This window comes from Cryptomeria japonica, chromosome 1, assembly GCF_030272615.1.
Source record: "Cryptomeria japonica chromosome 1, Sugi_1.0, whole genome shotgun sequence".
NCBI classification, from domain to species: domain Eukaryota; kingdom Viridiplantae; phylum Streptophyta; class Pinopsida; order Cupressales; family Cupressaceae; genus Cryptomeria; species Cryptomeria japonica.
Genome location: NC_081405.1, coordinates 397,895,019 through 397,921,015, shown reverse-complemented (window position 1 = coordinate 397,921,015; position 25,997 = coordinate 397,895,019). Strand labels below are relative to the sequence as shown.

The window sequence follows — 25,997 nt, the reverse complement described above, 5'->3', positions numbered from 1 at the left end:
ATTAGCTAATCAACACGTTTAGGCAATGGTGATTACTGTATAGTAGTTGTACATTAGCACTCCAATATCGGAGTAGAAACTAAGTGGTTGATGTCCGCTAATGTTCATCAGTAATTAGCAATACTCAATGGTCTTGTCTTTTTGAACCATCGATGAATATTATATGATGGCCGATTGTAATATTTGTTTGTAATCTATGTAATATTAATTTAAATATTTCAAGGATATTATTATTGATAAATGAATATTAATTAAAAAAAGTAATAATTTCAAATAATCATTCATTGATAAATATTGTATTAATTAATAAATAATGATTATTATTTTTTAGGGTTTTTATATATATAATAATCAGGGAGGGGACATGACAGTCCGCCCTTCTCGAGATTGCTTGTCCCCAAGCAATCAACAATTTTCTCAAACTAAGTTGTATACATATGTATATATAAGGACATGAAGCATACATGAAATATATATATAATACATGTAAGGTGGTTAGTCATGAAGCTTGAATACATTTAGTACCCATGAAGCATGAGGCATTAAGAGTAGGTAAGATGTGGAAATAATACACATGAAGTCATTTAAAAACATGCAGGGCTTGAAGTATACATGGAAATCTTAAAGTATAGACATAGGTAATGCATGTAGCAATACTCGCAAATACACATAAGATATGAGACATACACGTCACATGGAGATGCAAACATGTATATGAAACACACACAGAGTAAACATACAAACCCAATTACATCAAGTATATGCATGAATACTTAAGACATGAGTCATACATACAAATACACATAAGGTGCAAATCCAAAGCATAAAAGGCAAAAACATTGAATATATACACAAGGTGTGACGCATATGTATAATATAAGTGAATACAATTAAGGTATGCAACATACAAGTGAAATACATGGAACGCATGAATCAAATACTGCACAAGCATGAGTCCACTTAAGTTATGAAGCACATAAAGCATGAAACATGCATATAAATCCTCTTACGTCATGAAGCATGTGGTTATGAGAGAGGCACTAAAGTATACGCTAGATAGGAAGCAATCACTTGTGAAGCATGTAGGATACATATAACACTTAGAGAATGCACAAGGGGTAAGCATTCTGAAAACACATCAGTCCTGAAGCATTTGAGAAAGGCAGATAAAATGCACATGGAATAACACATTGAAAACATATCAATCATAATGCGAAGCATACGTTAGGAAGTTGTGGGTGACACAGTTATGCTAAAAAATGTGACAAACATGGAGCGATGCATAGTTATACATACAATATAAGTATACATGTACGCACGTAAAACATACAATGGGGCCAACACAGTAAACATACAAATATCCACAAATTATGAATTATATATACTTTTAAGAGAAACATACATAAGGCATGCAAATACACTTAAAGCATGAAGCAATTCACTTAAATACATATCAGACATGTAGCACAAATCCATAAGTATATACATGAAGTATGAAATAGCACACATGTAAACATAAGGTAATATACATAAGGCACGGAGCATAGATGTAAGGCATGTAGCATTCACGTAAAACGCCAAGTAATATATAGGACATGTAAGGCTTGAAGCAATATACATGGATATACGTAAAACATGAAGCAAGGCACATAAGGCAAGAAGTAGCTACATAAAGCATGAATAATACATATGAATACACAGAAAATCATGAATAATGAAGTATACAGAGGAATACGTGTAAGGCATGAATCATGCACATAAGTACATTTAAGACCAAGTCATACATGTGGAAAACATTTTAGGCAGAAAACCAACATGTCGTTTATGAAGCATGGATAACAAATACACATGAAGTATAGACATGAATATGCATAAGGAATGAGTTATTCACATATCATACATGTAAACAATGAAGTAGTACACAAGCATACATGAGAAACGCACTTATGGAATGGACATGCTGAAGACACATCAGTCATAGACCAAAGGCATGCATGCTGAAAAACATATTAGACATGAAGCAATTTTTGAATACACGTAGTATATATATACCAAGAATACAAGGAACATACATTAGAAAGGTGCATGATGTAATTATACCGAAAACATGACAACATTAAGAAATCTTATAATGTCCCCAAGTAAGTTTAACCATTTAAGACATCATAATTCCAACATTCTCAAAGCAAATAGAAATAGAAATAGAAATTAACATCACGATGGAGTTCAACTTAAAAATCTTACTACTAATGTAATTTTGGAAAGGATTATGATCTTGAATAGGACGCTTTGATACCACAGGGTGACGACTCCCTTAGGGTTTTGGATCCAAGCCCAGGCCTAATTTTGGGACGACACCCTCAAGGTCTTACATGGGTCTTTGATCTCTACCCATCTTGGGATAGAGGCCCGATGGTTTTACACAGGCCTTTCCCTATTCATTCATACAACCTTCCGACTACATTCATATTAAGGATTAAAATTTGTTTTTGTCTTGTTTAATTGTTCTATCTTGTTCATTTGCTAGTTACGGATAAGAGTTGGTATGATCAAGAATAAATAGTTCTGGATTCCTAACCTTAAGATATATGAATTCCAACGACTTCTTCATAAGTCATGACTCTAATAAGAAACGCATCTTTATGTATAGGCGTCTTATATCGGTGATTAGTTATTAATGTAATCGGTGGAAGTAAATTACATTAGCAACTTTATGTATAAACAGCGATTTCCATGATAAACATGTGATCATCGATTACCATTTTGATCTTGGACTTCCTTAATATAGGTGCTGCCTTAATGTATGGTTTATTTAAAGGATGGGAAAGCAGACAGATCTGACATGTGGCAGATCTTGTCTGCCACTATATTGTTATATATTGTTTATTAATGTTTTATTAGTCTTATTAGTTATTGTTGCCTTGTCAATTTTACATTATGATTACCATGTAAATAAGAATATGTATTATTAATGTAAATGTGTGTAATAATCCATTTATTATGTTTATGAAACTTATTACATAATACTATATAGTTTCAGTCATAAACTCATATAATTAAATAACTGATACGTAAGTATATTCAGATATCAATCACTATTATGGGGACATCACAGTCCTCCCCACTCAAAATTGCTTGTCCTCAAGCAATTTACAATCATTTATCAATAAAAACACAAAGTATATATATGAACATACAAGGCATACATGAAGTATACACATGAATGTACGAAAACACAAAGCATACACATAGATATTTGCAAACACGAAGCATACACGTGAATGCACATATTGTCAGATTTCTTCTTACTGACTAGAATGATTCAATGATTCATCTTTACCCTACAGGATGGCAGGATCATAGCTCTGATACCACTTGTAATGTCCCCTACTAGGTTTAGACATAATTTTAACCATAATCAATCTATTTCAATATACTTATGATTCAAACTAAATATATTAGGAGACATTTCCCTTTAACATGAATCCAATCAGTGATATTCCATTGCTCATCTATCATACATCCATAATTCTTATGAGCTCTTTCTGATTTACACTCTAATATCGTTATTTGTCTAATTAAGACATTATATATATATATATGTATGTATGTATGTATATGTATATGTATATGTATATAACCTTATTAATATTACAACATTACTTTCTCTCTCTCTCTCTATATATATTAATAATATAACCAATTATGAATGTATTTGTTAATTACATTTTAGATACTTTATTGATACTACCACTGCTTTAAACATTGGTTTTTACTATATTTAGGTGCTGGTAAAAGGGCAAACAGATCTGACGCATAGCAGATCCGGTCTGCCACTGTTATGGAATTAAGTATTACTGTTATACAATATTGCAGTATTGGTTATATTGTTATCAAATTCTATATACAAACATTATCGGGCTACATATATGAAGCTTACCTATTAAACCATACCCTATGCATACCACCCAAAACAAGGATGTTGCTGTCAGTAAACTTTATGACAGTTCTGGATTAGTCATCTTGTCTCCCTTATTCTTCCCTTGATCCAATAAGGTTGTAAAAGAATCAGAAAGTAATTGATTATTTTCTTGAGAATTGGATTGATCCTCCATATATATCTTATAAACCCGAAAGACTACATCCTTTGGATGTGAAGCGATATACCTCTTCCTTAATCGTCTCTTTTCATAAACAATGGTTAATGCCTTAATCGCTCCTTTTGGAAGTAATTGTTGCCCATACTAATCGCTATTCTCATAGCTATTAACGACTGCCATTTAGGAGTCTTAATTGTTTTAGACCATTTCTTATATTGAATCGATGCTCTCTTGATAAGCATATTTCTTAATATAATTTGTTGTTGTTTATAGAGTGGAACTGTTTTCAATATCACAACGAATCAATTCCTAACTCCCGTGTTACTATTGTTGCGTTATTTTATTTTGTGGCTATCTTCCATTAGCTAATCAACACGTTTAGGCAATGGTGATTACTGTATAGTAGTTGTACATTAGCACTCCAATATCGGAGTAGAAACTAAGTGGTTGATGTCCGCTAATGTTCATTAGTAATTAGCAATACTCAATGGTCTTTTCTTTTTGAACCATCGATGAATATTATATGATGGCCGATTGTAATATTTGTTTGTAATCTATGTAATATTAATTTAAATATTTCAAGGATATTATTATTGATAAATGAATATTAATTAAAAAAAGTAATAATTTCAAATAATCATTCGTTGATAAATATTATATTAATTAATAAATAATGATTATTATTTTTTAGGTTTTTTATATATATAATGATCAGGGAGGGGACATGACAGAGGACTAGCCTTGCTAGGAGCTACCCAAGTTACTGGGATTTGCAAACACAAGTTAATGTGTCACCTGGTAAGAGGATTTAATGATCAGAACTGTTAGTATCTGACTGCACCCTATTAGGAGTGACCTTGTGAAAGGATTTTCTTGCTGCAACTGTTAGGAAGTCAACAAGTACAAATGATCTCAGTATAACACCTTCTGTGTTTGATAAGATCCGCTTCAAAACATTACAACATTACAAAGACTTCATCTCTCAACTTCTCTGATCTTCGCACTATCAGAAATACACAATTCGCTCATCTCATATCACGCTATCAAGCTCATGTATATATATCTTTTCATACCTCATCACACAATTAAAATTATCATAAGGCCGGCTTAGAACCTTATTACAATTTCCTAGGTTCAATGCATCTAGACAATCTGGCATTGCACGCTTTAGTTATGTCGGCCTTTGACCTAACAAATTCAATTCTATGTCGTTTTACCGATCTGAGTGATTTTCATCACCACCAGTTAAGTCTCCATCAACTAATCTGTTATGTCAAACAAATCTCGTTCGCCTGATCAATTCAACACGTGCGGTCACAGACATATCTTCATCTAATAGTCTTCAATGCTGCTGCAAAACCACAACATCTCAATCTTCATGATTTTCATGTACCAGTTGTCGGAATGTAAACATTGTCTGTCATTTACCGGTTGAAGTACTAATTATCAATTCTGATAAAAATTGTTTCTGCTTTACCGGATAAGCCTAGCTGGTTGAACTGTAGGACTTAGACCACTTAAAGAAACATAGTTGCCAATCAATGACAACATACAAATAGTCATCATACATAAATCTAATCACTATGCACAACAGACATATACCGGCTGCATCAAGCAAACACACATTACCGGTATAGTACAAATGATCAAATACCAACAAAAGTTTTGTCTTCTTGGTTTCAAGAGATTGCAAAAGCAGATGGAGTTGCCATCAATGACAAAGGGAGAGTTTGTTGGAATTTTTGTCATTGGTGTCGAGTTTTATTTGAAGCTCAGTTGAGCTGTTTGCCTTTTTGTTTGAGTTCTCTAATTGCCTGGTTGAGCAACTTAAGGTGCTTGGGTGCCTGTTGAGTTGCTTGGTTGCCTGTTTGAGCTGTGTGTGTATGCTTACTTCAACTAGCTGTGTGCCTGCTTGTCTCTTGTCAGCAACTTAGTCATACTTTATGCCATATCAGCCTCTTATGCCACATCATTTTGATTTGTGGGACCCAGTTCTTCTTGAGTCGATATTTTCTAAGTCAGTAAATGAAAGTGGAGACCTCAAATAAATCACGACAACTCATATGCTTGGATTCCCCACATTCTATCTATTTTTGGCTTGTGTGAACCATTTTCGGTGAAGTCTACGAACTTATTGCTGGGCTCTTTTTTTAGTGCTAATCAAAACATTTTTGACTTGCTGACTATACAATGTCGTGTTTGAAGAATTATTTAATGTGCCATCGTGGGTATTAATTGTGGACAGATCATTTTTCTAAATCACAATATGCTTGTTGTTTCTAGAAAATGTAATGTCCCCTTTTCTAGGTGACATGAGATGAGCAGGGTTTGACCTACCATTCGAGTTTCCGTAGGTCAATGACATGGTTAGGGGACTCATTCTAAGGGTCATAGAGCTTTGCAGGGGCTCTGTGAGCCATTTTGGACTTTCAGACAACAGTTCCTATTTTTTAGGGAGAACTGACAGTTGACTGAATGACCACCTAGGGGACCAAGGAGTAGAGCAGGATCCTTTTGAGCAGTTACAGGTGTTTGGAGAGAGGTTCCTACTTTTTAGGGCGATTACCTACTTTTTAGAAGGTTGTGGCAGTTTCCATATTTGAGGTTCCACAAGACCATACCATGGTTTCAGTTTTAGGAAGATTGGGTGTGTTTCTTAGTTTCTAGGAGTATCCCTAGATTTTAGGGATGGGACTGTCAGTTGGCCCATCTTGTCCGGCGTCAGTCACAGACAGGTGACAAAGTCAGATTCATGTTTGGTTGGTTATTTTGGGCTATTATTGGATCTATGGAAATATTTTAATATATTTAAATATTTCCTAAGTTAGCGATTAAATAAATTAAAATAAAGCTATGTATATAGCCATTTCGGAGTAATACAGGGTTTTTGGCTTCATCTGGTTTGATTTGCCTATGTGTTATAGCTCGTTGGAAAGGTCTTGAACTTTGCTACATTATTCTCACCTCCCGGAGTCTTTTTAGATGCTTGAAGCTATTTATTCGCAATAAAGTGATATTTTTCTATAGTTTGACGCCATAATTGGGAAAGTGTCACTTTAATTATAAAGCTCAAGCTTTATTATTCTTTAGGGTTCGACTTGCAAAGGGAAAGGAGTTATAAGGAGATGAAAACCTAATTGATAGCATCTTTGATCATTTTGAAACTTGCGAATTTGGGAATTGCTCTGAAAGAATGATTTTGGTCTGGGACGTAAACCCCAGGTCTGAACTTGCTGGGACGTAGCCCTTAGCAGGAGTTGACAGTGGATTTATCCAGGATTGCACAGAGATTGTCAGAGGTAGAAGACACATCTTCTTGGCCTGAAGATTCAGCGTGTATATTGGGGGTTTCAACAGGGCTGCTGGTCTATTTCAGCTGGCATGTGATTTGCAGCAGCTTCCACGCCTCCTTTGCAAGCATGCCTTGTTTGTATGTTGGCTTGAAGGGTTGTATTCAGCTTATTTGGTCTCCCTTGTTCGTTGCCAGTAATATTCCTCCATCTGGCATCAATCCAGATTGAGAAAAGTTCCAAATAAATGTATGGATTCTTGCTGAATACAAAACTAGGTTATTTGCCTGGTATGATTTGCAGTATTTTCAGATTGCTTAAGTGTTCTTACATATGAACATTGTTTACTGTTTTATTTCACAGTTGTTGCTATTTATCAATTACTTTACTTATAACATCAAAACCCAAAAAGAAACAATCCCTTTCTGCAACTTTTGTCTATTCTATAAGATCACCGGAAACTTACAAAAATATAGTGTGTTTAATTAAGAATTTACAGCAGCAACAACAAAAGGATCCATTTGGGATCTTTCAGTCCATTTGGGATCTTTCAGAAAATATGAGGAAAACGATTTTTTATTAAAAACCGTGTATTGGAGTGGATATTTTGAGTGTTTATTGGTGCTTTTTTTTAGAGTGGGAGCTGGGAATCAAAGTTTTTTTCTGCCAAGAAATTTAATAGGACTTGATGAGAAGAATACGTGCATACAAAAAAAACAGTTTGTAATCTAGGTTGTAGCCCATTATTTTGAAGTGAATAGAATTCTTTGATAACGTGGTTTTTTACCCAAAAGGGTTTTCCACAAGAAATAATTGTGTTATCTTCATAATGATTGCTCTCTAAATCTATTTTGACTACATTCTGATTTTAAAGTTTTAATTTCTTAAAATACTGAATCACCCCCCCCCCCCCCCCCCTCAGTATTTGTTGTGTGCTCCTCAGGCTCCACGTGTACAAGTGGGCCCAACCAAAGACAATGAGAGATATCCCCATGGACCCATGAGGAGATCTATGTGGGACCTAGTTAGCCCGCAAATCTTGTGGGAAGGAGTACAAAGAAAAAAAAGAATTGCCATTGAGGGAAAAGGAATTGCCAGCACATCTAGTCAACAAAAGCTAGATGATCTATGTGGTTTGCTAATCTTAGATCGATGATATAGGTTCATAACAAGGCACGACTACCAAATTCGAAGAACACTCGCATGATTCAAAATTAAATGCGAGATGACTAAGGCTTAGTTGCAGTTTGAGGCTATTGAATTTAGAATTGATTGGCTTTTCAATCACATTGCATCCAAAGAATTTAGGCTCTGAAGCTTTACGACGATGAAGGAGATTTTCAGCGACCAGCTAGGGTTTTCAAGTGACAAATAAACATATAAGTCATCTTTGCCTTTCCAGTGAGTGATATAAGTAAAATTGTTACTACTTCTTTGTTACAAGTGTGTTTTAATTTTTTGAGTTGTTGCAAGCAAAAAGGCCTAGTAATTTCAAAGTAGAATAGTTAAATCACAATGCCTAAAAAGGGTGAATCCTCGGCCAAGAAGGGAAAGTCCTCTAAGACCAAGGAGAAGGTGTATGGGGCATTACATCAGGACATACTGGATATTCTGCCAGATTCTGTGATGGAGACTAGGGTAATCTTTAAGGATAATTGTGAAAACTGCCAGGATGCTATGATTCTTTTCTCAGAATGGGAATTGTTTTCATTCATTTATAAGAACAAGGATAAGCCTATGCCTATTTCAAACCCTTGGTACTTCAGCTTAGGCAAATTGATCGTTCTTGATGTATTTGTGGACGTAGATTTGATTAGGGTTTTGGCAGGTCAATTCAAATTTGTGTCGAAGAGCATTAGAAGGTTCGATGGCTCAGTTTTAGTGGATATAAACACTACAACTATAATCAATTATTTTGATCTCAACAAACAGGCCATAGCAAAAGTTGACCTAGAGAAATTTCAGGAAGAAAACAAAATGTGTAAGAAAACTGTGAGAAGTGACGAGATTCCTAGATACCCGAAGAAATTATGCAAAAGCAGAAAGAATGATATTCCATTTTTTGAGCAGGAAATTTTTGAGTGCGCAACCTTTGAGAGCTAATTTGTCAAAACCTACTATGCCTTGAGCCAGATATTGGGGAAAGATGCTACAAATAAGATGCCTGTCAGCATGATGATGATGGCTACGAGGATTCAAAATCCTAAAGTTAACATAGAGTGTGACTTTGTAACATACATCTTTACAAAGATGTATGAGTGATTGTTGAGAGTAAAAAATAACAGCAGAGTAATCAATTTCAAGCATTACTCTCTCTTCTGCTACTTGATTTTGCACCTAAACAAAACAGAATGGGTTAAGAAGATGAGGTTGGAGATTATTGATAAATTTGGCAAGCGATAGCCAGTTCAATGTTGGACGTATGTGTGGGATTCCAAGTGCCACTGAAAGATCCCAACTGAATACGATCCAATTTTTTCTGATTTTTGGTTTTCTGATTTGTCTTTGACCCAGCGAATAAGGAAATTTGTTTTTGTTTGTTTTTTTGGTGTTTCTGATTTTTGTTTTTGCTGATTTGCTGCTTGTTTTGTAAGAATTAATGAATGACAAACTAAAGGAAATGCTGATAAGAAATCTGGTAAACATACAATGCAAATAGAGGACAATAGGTATGCTATTTAAACCAATGGCTGGTGTACATACCCTAGAATTCATACAAAGGTCTGATATAATTCTGGAACAGCTAATGCAACTTTTTCTCCACTCTATCTCAGCTTCCCAAGTCTGCTCCAAAGACTGATATGAAGTTTCCAGCTGATGAATAGTGCAGATCAGCTCCAAAATCCACAAGAAACTCCACGTGCCACCTAGGGTTTGATTCCCATTGACTCCAAATGGTACGGCAGGCTGAGATAATGCAAATTAAGTGTTGTAATGGCCTTAGGAAGGCTCAATCTGCTGATGGCTGCCTCTGATATACTCTGATAAGATGCTGATCCCTGTTTCCTACCATAACCAGTCAAGAAAATACCTTCTCCCTGCAATATAAATGCTGATAACTGCCCAAATACTGAAGAATTATGATCCTTGAATGATACCTCACCCCTGTGGGTCACCAAACTATGAAGGGTTTCTGCCCTCACAGTAGATCTGAAGAATTCCTCCTTCACACAGCTGCCGCTCTCAAAAAATAATTTTCCTGAATGAATGAAAATGAGCTCCAACTTGCTTTTTAACCTTTTTACTTTTCCATCCAAAAGGTTTGATCCACTTTATGGTTTCTCATTTGCCACTTAACATATTATATGATGTTTTATTTAATATTTAGCTTTCTTTAGGAGGTTCAAATTTCTTGAGAATCTAATTCCTCATTAACAAGATGGCCACCTTTTAAAACAACTTTAACTTGATGCCTCCTAGGGAAATGTGCCATGGGGGGTCTCTTTATAAAGTATTATTGTATTAACATCACTTTATTTAATTTGAATAAAATATTAAAGTAATAACTTTAATATATTATTTTTATTCCTGAATCAACCACTTGGTCTCCGCACTAAAAACTGAAGCTGCCATCCATACTAGGATGATGCCTCAGTGTCATTGCCAGTCAACTCCTACAAAATAGGGATCTTCCCTAAAAATAGGAACTGCAACCAAAACCTCCAGAATGGTTCTTGGGGTCTTCTGCTGCGTCTTGATCAACTCCCAGTCAATCCCTAAAAAAATAGGGCACCCTCTTAAAATTTAGGAGACTACCTTAGACTATCCAGAATGGCTTATAAGCCCCTATGTAGCTCCACAAGCCCTAATATGGGTCCCCTTTCCACTCCATTGGCCTACGGCAACCCGATGATAGGCCAATCCTTGCTCAAGTACCTATTACCTAGGGAAGGGACATTACAACCACAATTCTAACTTTGTTATCTTTCATGAATGCTTTGGCACTAAGATTATGAATTGTTGTGGATTATATTTTGACAGATTGCCACCTAATATTAAACATTTGTTGAGATCCAAGGATGAGAAGCCAGAAGACAAGGGCCCTGATGAAGGTCATGATCATAATTTTGGTGATTGGTTTTACTATTCTAACTTTACAATCATTAGAGTGTATGGGTGCCCTCAGGCACAACATTTTTTACCAAGAAAATTTTGCCCTAGACTTGGTTTCTTAGAATTTATGTGGCAACTAATGTGGATGGAAAGAGAACTCATGGAAAAAAGGAAAGGCACCCGCATGCCACGATGTACCAGATTTTTTGACCTTTCTATTTGTTGTGATGCACTGGAAATAGTTCAAGATCATTTGAAGACCAAATACAATTTGGGATGCGGGAAGTTAAGGCCCTTTCATCCAGAGGGATATATTGACCATTTGAGACATGATCATATAAAGAGGGCACATTGCTTCCATGAGACATATTATGAGGAGGATGTAATGAGAAATAGCCCTATACTATCAGAAGCATTGCAAAGGAGAAAGAAGTGGGCAATATTACTAAGGTTGGAGGAAGAAAGGAAGAAAAGGGAACCAATAATCCTAAGGAAACAAATGGCATCAAAAGAATAAATTTCATGATTAATAACTTTGAGAGGATATATAGGAAGGCTCCAGCGACAGAGCAAAGGCCAAAATATGTGCCTCCAAGATTGGAGGAATTGAAAGCTAAAGGCATAAAAATTGTTGAGCCTAATGAGCAACCTCCAAAAGGCAGAGGACTAAATCCCAACCTACCTTAGTACCATATGAAGCAACAAAAGAACAAATGGGAGATACAGAGGAAGCTGTAGAGGACAATGTGCCGAATGGGTTTTGAGGAAGAGATTGATCAACCTCTGAGATCACCACCGAGGGAAGATGTTGCTGCAAATGTGCGATAGGATAGAGTGGGCATACATAAACCTATTGCTTTTGAGGTGGTAAATGGTGAAAGAATGATTGCATCTGCACAATTCATGGCAGATGATGATTTTATAAAAAGTCTAGAATTCAAAGGCTTTGGTTGAAGATGAAAACGAAAGAGTATGAAGAGAAGGTAGAGACAAGCAAGCTAAGACTTGATAAATCTTAGCATGAGGAAATGGAAACTACTACTTTCAATGAGATGGACTTTGAGAATATTGATATGAGCCCAGATGAGGCTAGGAAAATGGTTCATGAGAGTGGTATGCTACTTGTTCCCGATTGGGATTTAGAAGAGATATTTTTACTTCGATCAGATAAGAAGCCAAGATGATCCTACCTTTGCCATGGAATTTCATCATGAAAAAGGTGTCAAAGGATTAGGGTTCCAGCCAAAGTTGAAATCAGTGGCTTATTGTGTCAAAGCCCCAAGGACAAACAAGCCCAAGATACTGCAAGTTGTTGAAGAAACCAAGGGAAATGCACTTATGAGGACATTGAGGGACACAACTGCATGGGAAGTAGCTATCATGGCTCTACATTCAACAATGTTTGCGCAAGTAGCAGCAGAGAGCCAACAAAAAGAGCTAGAAAAAGTAAAGAAGGATCAAATAGAATTAAATGATGCATATAACAAATTGTCTATGGATTATACAAAGTCGAAGAATAGCTTGGGAGTAAGGGCTCCTTCACCATTCCATCAAATGAAATGATTGTTTATCAGCCCTCGGTCATCCAAGGTCAATCCTCAAAATTTGATGACATAGCAAAGCTAAAGGCAAAGGTTGAGGATTATGTGGGAAGAATTGAATCCTTGGAGGAATCTTTGCTCATGGCTAGAAAGATGGCAAAAGACAAAGTTTTGGAGGCTATGCAAAGTACACTCAAGTATATGCTCCAAAAAATTATAATCAAAGTTGAAGATGTGTACAATTTTAATCAAGCTTTGTTACAGGCTGCACGACAATGTAAGGACATCTTGCCTGTTTTGAGACTAATGTATGAAAGGTGGCAAACCTAAAATGCATATTTTCTCAACATTAGTTCTTGCCACATAGTACCTATTAAACTCTCCCCTTTCAATAAAACCAACAGAAAAAATGAATAAAATGTTAATTGATGAAGTTCAATTTATAGAAGGGAAGGAGCAGTCAATTAAAGGAAAAATTGATTTCTTTCACACATTGCAACATTGGTCAATTCTTGACCTATTTAATAAGCAAAAGGAGATAAAAGGGCTTAGAAGAAGGGAAAGAAGAATTTGAGATGTGTGTGCCTATAGTTTTGCTAATAGTTGATGATGGTAAGAAATTACAGATGACAATCTTTTTGCTATAGTAAATGGGTACACCAAGTTTATAACAGATACAAGGGCCACCTTGGATAGCAAACGTAGAGAAAGTCCATCTTGTGTACAACAACTACAAGGATATCAGTGGTCATCAAAGATCTCCATTATATAGTGGCAACAGGAGCATTGTAGACCTCGTGAGTAGGTGAAGAGCCATGGAGGAAGAATGCAACTGAATGATATTCTATAGATTATAGAACCTTGCCAGATTGTCTGATCACAGGTTTCTATGGAGCATAAAAAAGGAAAAGAGAAAGGATATATTTAGTGTGCATTCTTGTTGATTATTGTTTCTTCATTTTTATCTTGTTACAAAGTTTTTTCATCCTTAGGCACTTTAGAACAATTAAGAGCAGAAAAGGGATAAACGCAATACCAAATTACATTACAATTATTTTAGAAAGGACCTTACCTAATCTTTGGGTCATAGGTATCTTATGATTATTAAATGAAATTTGTATGTATTTGATTTGCATTTCAATGGATCGTCAGATTTCAATGCCTTGGTCATTTCAGTTTCACTTGCTACTTGTCAGTTGCTTCAATTTGTTCGTTCTTCTTTCAACCAATTCTAGTTCAAATGTTCCACGTCAATCAAGTAGTTCAAGGATGATCATTTTCAAAGTTCGTGTCTCAGGCTTCCAAGCATTCAGCTCCAACCACTTCAGTTAATGATTATGCTGCATCAACCTTGAAGTTTGTGCTCCTCATGCTACGAACTTTCTTTGGTCTCTTCAGGCGATGCTTCCATTTTTGTTTCATGATAAGCAAGGATACATTTAGGTGTTTTCTTCAGTTGTAAAAGTTGGTCAAATGAGAATCTGATAAGTGCGCATTGATTTGAAGCTTGTTTTGCTCCCTTGTTTCTATAAAAGGGGATTCATGATCATTTGCACAGGTGTGAAATTTTGATAAGGGCGGGTAGATATAGCTAAGTGTCTAGCATAGAGTATAGAAGATAGTTGAAGAGATTGTATATTTTTATAAAGTAGTTTCAATCATTTTAATAGCAATGAAGAGTATTGCAGAATTGTCTCCATATTGTACTTTTAATTTCATATGAATAAATAATATCAAGCATATTATGGTTTGTCATTGCAAGTTTATTGTGTTGTGTTATGTGTGTATGGGTTTCTTTTAATGAAGGAATTAAATTCGAGATATGCATGACTATGAAATTGGGAGTACCATAGGGATCTGTTAGTAGAATTTTGTGGGTACACTAGAAATTCATATTATGTAAGGCATAAATGAATTGATATAATGGATCAGATTAACTCTATTTTATGAATGTATGCATGATTAAATACTTGACTCCATACCATAGTATTTAGGCACCGATCTGTATGTGTGTTCTTATAATGTCTAATTTGAAAATAAATTAAATCTTCAAGGCATTATATAGGAATATCCACCTTGGTTTTACAAAGAGAAAAGTGCAGAGGATTTCAACTTCTGATTGATTCCTGTTAGTTGGCCACTAACCTTAGAACCTGTAGATTGAAAATTGGTTAATTCATAGGTGTTCTAGGACAATCAGTTGGAAACACCAACAAAACCCAGATCCCTCTCTACTTTATCACACAAAAAAAATTAGTGTTGAAAAAAATTACTCATGCATTGGAAGTAATAAATTCTTGATCGAAACTTTCATAATTTTAATGTTTTTGTTAAAAAAAATTCATCCTCATGTTTGAGCATGCATATTTGAAAGAAATATTTCAGTACTCCTTCAATAACTTGGGCTATTTAGTAAGCAAGGTTTTGGTATAGTGCTAGACATCTTGTTGTAAGTTATGCTCACACCTTTAAGTTTGCACTGTTGTTTTTGGTGCTGAGATTTAGGTCAGAGGCTTATAAAGATTGCCAAATCTCCTATGTCCTCCACTTTAGCATTTCCATTTGTGATTGCTGCCTTTGGCATAGAACTTGCAGGTACTGAGTCATTTGAAATAGAAGGCCAAGACATAGCCATGATTCATGGTTCTGGTATGTACCTTTTTAAACTAGTCTATCAACAATCTTTTTCCATGTGTGTCCAAATGCTTTCTGGCTATCTTGGATTCTCATTTATAAAATTCCTTTACAACTCTAACTATGCATACAGGTGATAAGGATATCTTCAGAAAAGAAGAATGATAGTTGATATCAGTTATATAATTATTAGTATGATTTGATCTATAATTCAAGAAATAATGTATAAAACAGAATCCAGATGAAGCCTTTTGGGTAATAGATATTGTAAGCTCATTGAGCAGAAAACAAATTGAGGGGTACAATGAGTAGAGCATATTTTTATCTTGTGGATACAACAATCCCACCATTTCCTCACTGGATTCTAATTGTATACTTAGGAAACAATTATCTGAAACATCTAATCTTCTTTAGTACCAAAATTTGTCAAAATGGAATAATTTGGTATCATGACAGTGATTGGTTTTGAAGGATGATTGTTAGAACTGGTAATTCTTCTACAATTTTGTTTTCTACAAGAGAAAATAAAATAATAAGAGGATTAACTCATGATAAGTGCAAAAAGTGAGCATTAATTACCAAATGAGTATTTGTAATAGATATACATTCAACATTTGCCTTGAATAGACAATGCAGAAAAGTAGCAAGACAACCTTATCCTAAGTGATAATATTGGCAAATAAAATACGTTACCCCGAGTTTCCGAGATGGGGACGGCAGGGGACAGTGGGACGAGTTTCTGGAACAACAATTATTTTTGCTAAATTTGGGGACGGGGGGGGACGGCAATATAAAATATAGGGAAAATTTAAAATATATAGGAAAATTCTAAATGTTCATATGAAAACATGGATAAAGCATGCATATATACATTATATTCATATGAAAACATGGATATAGCATCTGTATGATACTATGAAAACGTTTTAGAATGTAAATTTTGAACATACAACATTGTCAATACTCAATATGCATTCATAATTCAAAATTTCAATTCATTCACATTGTCAATATGCATTCATAATTCAAAATTTCAATTCACTCACATTGTCAATATGCATATCATAATATATATTAAAAAATTAACATACAAAATGCCCAAAGGCTACACTGCCGCCATATAGTTTCATTGTCAACTATGATATGAAAATCAAAATAGTACTAAGTAAATACAAAAAACCAAAAACTCTTTATGTTTGGGAATAATAGGCTATGTTCGGCAGGGAATAAAAATAAATCAAACATAAAAAAATTTGCAATCCACTATTATAGTAGGTTTTAAGTATTAACTTATTAACTTATTAAGTTTGAGCTTTTAAGTTTTTAACTAAAAAATTTAAATTTAATATGAAATTCTAATTATTTAAATTTAATAATATTTAATAGTTTGAAGTATTAAAAAATTAATATAATAATATTAAAATCGTTTTCTTTTTATTTTTTTATTTTATAAGACTTCGAACCATTTAGGTCAAAGATGATACTTTTAATTTAATTTTTAATTATTTTAGAACAAAAAAATAAATTTAAATGACATTTTAATGTTTTGAATTAGACCGGCCATGGGGGACTTTCAGCCGTCCCCAGCTGTCCCCGGGATGTCCCCAAGTCCCCAAAACATCCCGAGACCAGGATGAGGGATTTCAAGCCGGGGACACGTCCTCAGGTTACATAGCAAATAAATAAAGAAAAATAAATTCCTAAATCAACTCCCTAATTAACTTATGATAACGTGAATATAATTCCATGCTAATACCCACCAATAACTGCAACTTAGGGAGATTAGACACAAGCTAAAAAGAAAGATGAAGATGGGTCTTGGCAACAAGGCCTAATCATATATCCATTTACAAACAAGAATCTCTTATATGATAGGAGTAAAGTAGAAAAATCCAATGGGAGGAAACTCCTCTCCAAAAGAGAGAAAACAAGAATGTACAATCCCCCATATTAGAGGATGCAGAGAGAAGGTCAAGGCAACTCTCTCAAAAATGAGGATGGAATCCTATGCAAAAAAAATGCTCCCTTCCAAAACAGAAATAAGAAGAGCAACTTTGTGGCCCCTCCTCAAGATACCTCGTACATTGTGTTGATGTGTTTTTATGCACCTCAAACACATAATAAAATGCCAAGGTATCTTATCCTCTTTTGAATAAAATCTTCCCAAATGCTAAACTATGTGATCAATTGGAAGACTCCAAGGTTCCGAAATGTCAGGTCTTGATGTGTGGACAAGCTCAATGGTTTGATGTGATAATGTTGGAATCACAAGGGGACCTACGTTGCACATGAATGCTTGAATGTTGTCGGAACTTGATCATCTGATATTGCAATCTTGTGATGCTTTCTCTCCTAAACTAACTTGAATTAAAAAAAGGACAAAAGGGGAAGGGGTTTAGGAAGACTAATCTACTCCTAGGAATGTAAGAGACAATGAATGATTGGGTATAACTCAACTAAACTCTTCTTCGCCATCAATGAACAACTCCACAAAGTTAGTGTGATCTTCTAAGGTAAGCACATGATGTTCAAATCACTATTAACAACAAGGATACCATTAAGGCAATGCATATCAAGGTGTGAATAGCAATTGAAGTTAAGCTCATTTGAGGATTCCAATTGACCAGACAAGGAAAACTTACAATCAGCAAATTGCTAGTGGTATGGATAAACGAATTTCACCATTAACCATTCACAATATTCTTTCATTCATCTAATCAACATGACAGCAAATAAGAAGTAGAGACCATGCAACATGTTGAATCAACATACAAAATTCACCATAACTTCAATGAAAAACAATGTCTCTTGCAACAAGATCTTGGCAACAATCTTTCCTTCTCTCCTAATCTACTTTTATTCTAACTTATAATCTGCCTACTGTCCTAATCTCTTGCTCTTCAACTATTAACCTTTACAAATGAGAGAGTTGAGGCTTATATAGAGGTCACATTACAATGAATGGCTCATATTGATTCACAATCAATGGCCAAGATTACAAGTTAAAACCCTAAATAGGGTTTGTTACAACCACCATTACATTTACCAATGAGAGATGAGGGTAGGTAAGATAAATAATATTTGATGTAGCGCCACATATCACTTGTTCCATCCTTGAATGAATGCTGACTTGGTACCCTTTGATTGAACAAATGGTGACTTGGAAGCCACCTCAACTTGTATTGTAGACTCGATCAATTTTCCTTGAACATTCTTAATGATGTTTGGAATTCCTTATGATAATTTGCATTTCATCCTTATGTTAGGGAATTCCTTGAACTAATTCCTCAACGTTCTTTGACTTTGGGATCCTTTGATGTAGTTCCCTAATTCATAATGTGGTATCCCAAACGCTCATGTCTTGGATTTGCCTTTATTTCATTTGTTCACCATCATGGTGAAGTTTTCCTCATGTTTGAGCTAATCTACATCCTTGCTTTTGGAATCCCTTCCCATCCTTGAAATGTTGATCCTCATCGAAATATATCTCTCTGTCAAGTCTCCTCCTTGCCTTGGGCAATCCTCTTTCACATCAAGCCTTGTTCATCATTCTTCCCTACCTCACAACAGACTTGCAAAACAAACAAATATTGAATCAAACACCTATGGGATAAACCTTGTTTCAACTTTGGTGGGAAATTGATCCTTGTAGGGACATATAAATTCCTTCTAACGTTTGTATTATCCTTGTCCATTTCTTCACTCGGTGGAAATGTGACCCCAATCGAGACTCATTGTCCTTGAAAATTGTGTTGATTTGATCACCATTTGATGCAGTGGAAATTCGAACGTCATCAAGACACTCAAATTCACTTAACCTAGTCATTTTACCTCCTGGTGGAAAAACGTGGGTCATCGGGACTCACTTGTACATTTTCACTCTTGTAGGCCTAGTGGAAAAACGACCTCCATCGGGACAACCGCAGTGGAGAATCCAGATGCATCGGGATTTTCCCAAAAAACACTTGCAAAATCAGTCCATGAGGGAAAAAATGCAGCTCATCAGGACTAAGACCATTTTCATCATTAAAATAACTCTTTTTGCTCAAAAATGGAGTGGAAAATCATGCTCCATCAAGACAAAGTCCATTTTCACCTTCATTGCTCAGTGGAAAAACACCTCCCATTGGGACAACTCATTTTTACGCCTTAATTTCACGGGGGGAAAACGTCTTCCATGGAGACTGTGATGATTCACATTGTAAAGGCCCAAACTTATCAAATTTTATCATTTAGCACAATGGAAATTCTTTTTCCATCAGGACTTTTAACATTTTAGCTGGATTTGAGGGGTGGAAAATAGAAGTTCATTAGGACTTTGTGCATTCTTGACTTATTTTACCTCCTAGGAATGGAAAACCGACTCCTATAGAGACTTTTGACGCTCTAGCACAAAATTCACCTCAGTTAGCAACATTTTTATCATTTTTGCTCACATTTCAAGGCAAAATTGAAACTCAACACTTAGAAAAGTAAACCGACAAGCTAAGGCAACTTGACACCTAGGATCATTTCCTTTTGCATTTTGACCAAAACCCTCTCATAAGCAAAGGCTAAAACTAGGAAACTCGACAAAACATCTACCCTAAAAGACGAAAAGTGGGGGTCCCCATTTGCAATGGAGCGATGTGTGAAAACATCACAACACATTGCTAGTAGTTGCTTGACACGAAATGCTAAAGATGACCCACAAACACGAAACAACATTTCTGCCATTGAGAAGAAGTAAAATTGTAGATGTGTACAAAATATCTTTCCATTCCAAATAGGAAATTATTCAAGAAGAAGGATGAGCGTCTTTAAACTTTGCACATGATCAAAAAACAACAAAGATTTCTTTGAATGCTGCTCAAAGCTCTTCAATCCACTGTCAAATTGTGACAATAGAAGAGGAGAATGGAGAACAATCACATCAAAAAAAGATAATGGTGATGCAATTCCATTGAAGCTATAATCAAATAATAGATGTCCTAAATGTGGTCCTCCAAATCATCATTGTGAACCTCCACAAACAAGGATGATATGTTTGACAGATGGAAATCCCAATGAGGTGGATTTGGAAAACAGAAATTATTTTGTTGCAAGGAATAATTAGAAGTTCTCAAAGGAGCAACACTAGATTGAAATGAAGCAATAGGTGATGGAATTGTGTTTGCAAATGTTGGGTTAGAAGAATTAAGAAAATTGATGCCATTAGCAATACAAAGTTGTTTTAGCTAATAAAGTTCTCAAAGAATTTTCAAATCACCAAGTTCCTAAAACACACATTCATCTATTTCATGCATTTCCATCCCACAATAATCACATATCTTGATCACAACCAGCAAGAAATGTATGCAGAATCAAACACCTGAAATGAAGCCCACCCAAATAGAATAAGCTTCTTTAGGTGTTAGTATGTCCAAGTTATATGATAAACATAAATTGTAAATCTGAATAAAATAAACTTGGGACTGGAATATGAAAAAAATAAATATATGGTTGTGTAGAGCTCTTAATACCCTTTGAATGTTGCAAGAATTATGGAAAAATGGAGATTTTGGTAACAAGTTGAGTTTGAAAGAAAAATTGGATGATGCAACTTCAATCAGCAACAAAACGAACCAACAACAAACTTTGGTGAAATGACTAGCACCATTGGATAGTGCTCAAAACCAGATTTTAGACAACTATTTGTTTTCAAAATTTGACATTGTATGCCCAAGATATAGCAATTTCCATTAAGTACTCTTTTAGGCCTCAAAGCACAAAAAAGGCACTTGGTTGTCCATGTGACCAAGGGTCAAGTCTTTGGGGATTGGTGGATTAGTAGCAAGGTCTTTGTCACCCGTGTGACTAGCAGCTAATGCCATGGGAGCTAGCGCCCAAATGAAAAATCACTTTTACTTTAAAGATTAAAAAATCATAACATATTCAATTGTACTTTTGAGCATAGAAATCAAGATGAATAGAAAAATGAGGTGAAACAGAAATCAAGATGACATAGAAATCGAGATGGCTCAAAAATTAATAAAAGCTCAAGAAACAATGACACAAAAATTGAGGGGATCATACGACGATATATATCTGTAAAATTGTACATAAATTTTTGGTAGGATATTTCAAATGCCCAAAAAGGCCTTCAAAATTTTCTTGCTTCAAAACATATTGTGCCTATTATGAGAATAGGGGTTTTGACTTCTTATGAGTGTGATGGTGATGTCAATTTCTTTTTAGGATGTGCCAATCATAACCTCATGGCTAAAACACTAAAAAATCTGAGAAGAAAATATTAGATCTTGAGCTCTGATACAATGGTAGAACTAGGAATTCTTTTGGAGTATTTTTTTCTTAAAAAAGAGAAGCATAAAAGAGGATAAACTTGCAATAAGTACAATTTATGAGCATTAATTACCAAATGAGTAATTATAATAGATATACATTCCACATTTGCCAAGAATAGACAAAGTGGAAAAGTAGAAAGACAATCTTATCCAAAGTGATAAGATTGATAACTAAATAAAGGAAAAACGTTTCCTAAATTAGGTCCCTAATTTCAAATAATATGAATATAATTTCACACTATATTTTTATTTCATTCTTTGAAACAATGTAAGGCTTTGTTTCTGAAATGAATTTATTTGACAAGGTTTTGAAAAGTTGATTTTGGCAAATAAATCTTCACATTTGAAAACAGTCAGCCACCTTTTATCAGCCATTGCATACTGTGCTCTGACATTTTTTACCTCCCTAAGGAACCATTCTTGCACTTATATATTTCATCGGTCTTTGTTCGTGCCTGTTATATATTTGCCAGTCTGTCTACAGGATATGAGGATGTTTTAAAAAATGAATAATAATATTTGATATTGGTTTTATATTTGAAAGTATAATAATAAAGTGTGCCAGAATCTGGCAAGAACATTGGTGAAATGTGCCTCTATGAAAGTGAGTTTAAAACATGAATAAATGGTACACTTATTGAGTGGAATTTCGCTATCCTCACAATAGTCAGCCAGCTTGAAGTTTCCAATGCCAAAATCCAGTTTTAAAAAAATAACATGCTTAAAAGGATGGCAGTAACTTAAGCCCAGTCAGCCTATGCTAAGGAAAAGCTCATGTTAAAGCATGAACTGCTCGTATGTGCAAGTTGCCATTCATTCAAACTCACAAATAAGTTTGCTTCTGCTGTTCATAGCACAAAACAGGTTTTCCTTTATGATTATTGCAGGTTTGAAGCGATCTTTGGCACTATAGTGAAGGAGTTTCAAGGTTGCTGCTGTTGGAGGATAGTGTTCAGCATTATCAGTGTTCTATTCTTCATTTCTGCTAAACTATTTCTACTGTTGCAGACAATTCTTCTCTTCCAAGCAATTATTCTTCATTTCCAGTGGGTTGATCAAGATGTGTGCCTAGAAAACATTTAGACAAGTAGGAAGAGGAGATTATCTTTTCAGGATTCTAGTCATCATCGTGAAAGAAGTAATGAGATTGAGACTAGATTAAGGTTTAATTCAAAAGGACAGGGTTTTCATCGCATCAAAAAATAGTCATATTTAGTACCTATTCAGGCGTGAAAGTTCAGGTTCATTTTGGAGTCATCAGGATGTTCATCGTTTGAGCTTTCAGTTTTAGAGCCTCAGAATTGGCATAGGAGTGTTCATTAAACTATGGTTTTTTGACAAATTTCATTGGAACCAGGGAACATTTGCCAAGTTTAGACAATGCAGTCAAATGAGCAAGTTAAAGTTATTTTAGATTTTCAAAAAATATGTTAAGTGGCAAAAGTTGTTATTTCTTTGCAGGAGATGGACTTGACCCTATTGTTAGGATTTTATTCAATTATTTGTTTTAGAAATATTTTGCTCTAAAAGTAGCTTTATTTCCTCTTTTCTGCAAACAGGTATAGGGTTGCTTTTAAGAAAATCAGGCCATTCGACTTGCTTGTTTAGTCTGGAAGAAAAAAACAGATATATTGATATACGGTATATATTGTACTTATATGCATATGATTTATAATGTTACTGAAAATATTTTCAGGTGAGGGCCTCAATCAATCCCTCTCTACTTTATCAAAAAAAGAAAGTTTGTTGTTGAAAAACTTAATTATGAATTGGAAGCTAGTAAATTCTTGATTGAAACTTCTGTAACTTTTATGCATTTTTAAATTTTTCTCATTCCCCATGTTTGAGCATACGTTTCTTCTGAAAGAAATGTTTAACAGGCACGAGTCTTCAGTAATTTGGGCTTATTCTGTTAACAAGGTTTTGATATAGCGCTAGACATCTTGTTGTAAGTTATGCTCACACATTTAATATCTACTGTTGTATTTGGTTCTGGGATTCAGGTCAGAGGTTTATAAAGATTGCCAAATCTCCTGTGTCTCCCACTTTAGCATTTCCATTTGTGATTACTGCCTTGGGCATAGAACTAGTAGGTACAGAGTTCTTTGAAATAGCAGGCCAAGACATAGCCGTCATTCATGGTTCTGGTATGTTCCTTTATAAACTAGTCTTTTAACAATCTTTTTTCCATGTTTTTCCAAATGCTTTCTGGCTATCTTGAATTCTAATCTATAAAATTCCTTCACAAGCATATTTGCAAATATGCCTAATTGGTTGCTCTTACTATGTATACAGGTTATGAGGACATCTTCAGAAAAGAAGAATGATAGTTGAGATCAATTATAAGTTTGTCAGTATAATTTGAACTGTAATTCAAGAAAAAAAGTACAAAACAGAATCCAGATGAAGTCTTTTTTGTAGGAAATGTTGTAAGCTGGTTGAGCAGAAAACAGATCGAGGGATAAAATGAGCAGAGTATATTTTTATCTTGTGGATACAACAATCTCACAGCAGTTATTCACTGCATTCTAAATTCATAATTAGGAAACAAATCTCTGAAAATTCTACTCTTCCTTAATACCAAAATCATCAAAATAGAGTAATTTGCTAGCATGACTGATTGTTTTCAAGGATGACATTTTGACAATGTTTTGTAGAGTTGTTTATTGAAAAAAAAATCTTTACATTTGAAAATGGCCAGCCACCTCATATCATCCATTGCATACTGTGCTCTCACATTCTTACCTCCCTAAGGAACCATTCTTGCATTTTATCTTTGCCAGTCTGTATACAGGATATGAGGATGCTTTCAGACATTGATAATTATATTTGATATGGGTTTTCTATTTGTAAAGTATAATCTGTTCTGTAAATCAAGAAAAAATATAAGATACAGAATCCAGATGAGGTCCCTTTCTGTAAGAAATTGTAAGAAATACTGTAAGCTCATTGAGCAGAAAACAGAATGAGGGATACAGCGAGCAGAACATTATTTACCTTGTAGACACAAGAAGCTCTCACCAATTCTACAGTGTTCCAATTTTATTATTGGGAAACAAATCTTTGGAAGTCTCTACTCCAATTTTATTATATCTTTGCCAGGCTGTATACAGGGTATGGGGATATTTTCAGACATGGATAATTATATTTGAGATGAGTTTTATATTTGTAACTTTAAATTGTTCTGTAGATCAAGAAAAAATATACGATACAGAATCCAGATGAGCTTCTTTTCTGTAAGTAATACTGTAAGTTCATTGAGCAGAAATAGACACAAGCAGGAAATAGACGCAAGAAACTCGCACCAATTTTTCAGTGTTCCAATTTTATTACTGGGAAACAAATCTTTGAAAATTGCAAGCTTCCTTACCACCAAAAACTGTCAAAATGAAGTTAGCTGGAAGTACAAAAGTGATTGATTTTCAAGGATGCAATCTTTTCATTTCTTGCTTTCAGAACTTTGTGAGGCTTTCTTTTTAAAATGAAATTTCTTTGACAATGTTTTGGAGAGTTGTTTTTTGACAAATAAATCTCTACTGTACATTGACATTCTTTGCTGTGTAAACCGCCATTCTTGCCTTTTATCTGTTTAATCTGTCGTTGCTCCCACCTATAATATCCATTCCAGTCTTCATGACTTCATGATTTCAAGAACTGTAATGCAATTGTTTATGCTACATTATTTTTCTTTCATCCTTAAAGCTGTTCCCATTCCTGTTTACTGCTAAATCATATACTTTTTTAATTTCTTCTTTGTTTTTGAACATCACTACTCTTGATTATTTTTTGGAATTTTGATTTCACTTTTACTAGGATTCACTTAAAAATTGAACAGTATTCTTGTATACAACTGAATTAAGATTCACGTGACAGGGATGCCAATGATAACTAGTGAATTGTTTTATGCATAGATGCACCACTCGGTGAGTGGTGAAAAACTTGCAGGATTTTTCAGCAAGTGAGTTTTTACGCCATTGACTCGCGAGTTTTGACTTGCCAAGTTTTTCCCAAAATCTTGATAGTCCGTGTTAAAAACTCGGCCACCTGTTCACATAA

General features: G+C 34.8%; 1 protein-coding gene across 7 annotated transcripts in view; it reads left to right on the top strand.

The window, feature by feature from the left end:
- LOC131070885 (DNA repair protein RAD51 homolog 2) overlaps window positions 1-24,635 on the top strand; it is a 200,697-nt gene extending 176,062 nt beyond the window's left edge. For 6 of the 7 annotated variants that reach the window (XM_059218344.1, XM_059218338.1, XM_059218336.1 and 3 more), the window contains 2 exons: window positions 23,945-24,088; window positions 24,237-24,635. In XM_059218344.1, the coding sequence (XP_059074327.1) occupies window positions 23,945-24,088; window positions 24,237-24,268 (176 nt within the window). In that variant the 3' untranslated portion in view covers window positions 24,269-24,635. Of the gene's footprint in view, window positions 1-14,281; window positions 14,561-23,944; window positions 24,089-24,236 lie in introns of those variants that run through there. The other variant, XM_059218348.1, reaches the window with a different exon arrangement.
- The last annotated feature ends 1,362 nt before the right edge of the window (window positions 24,636-25,997 follow it).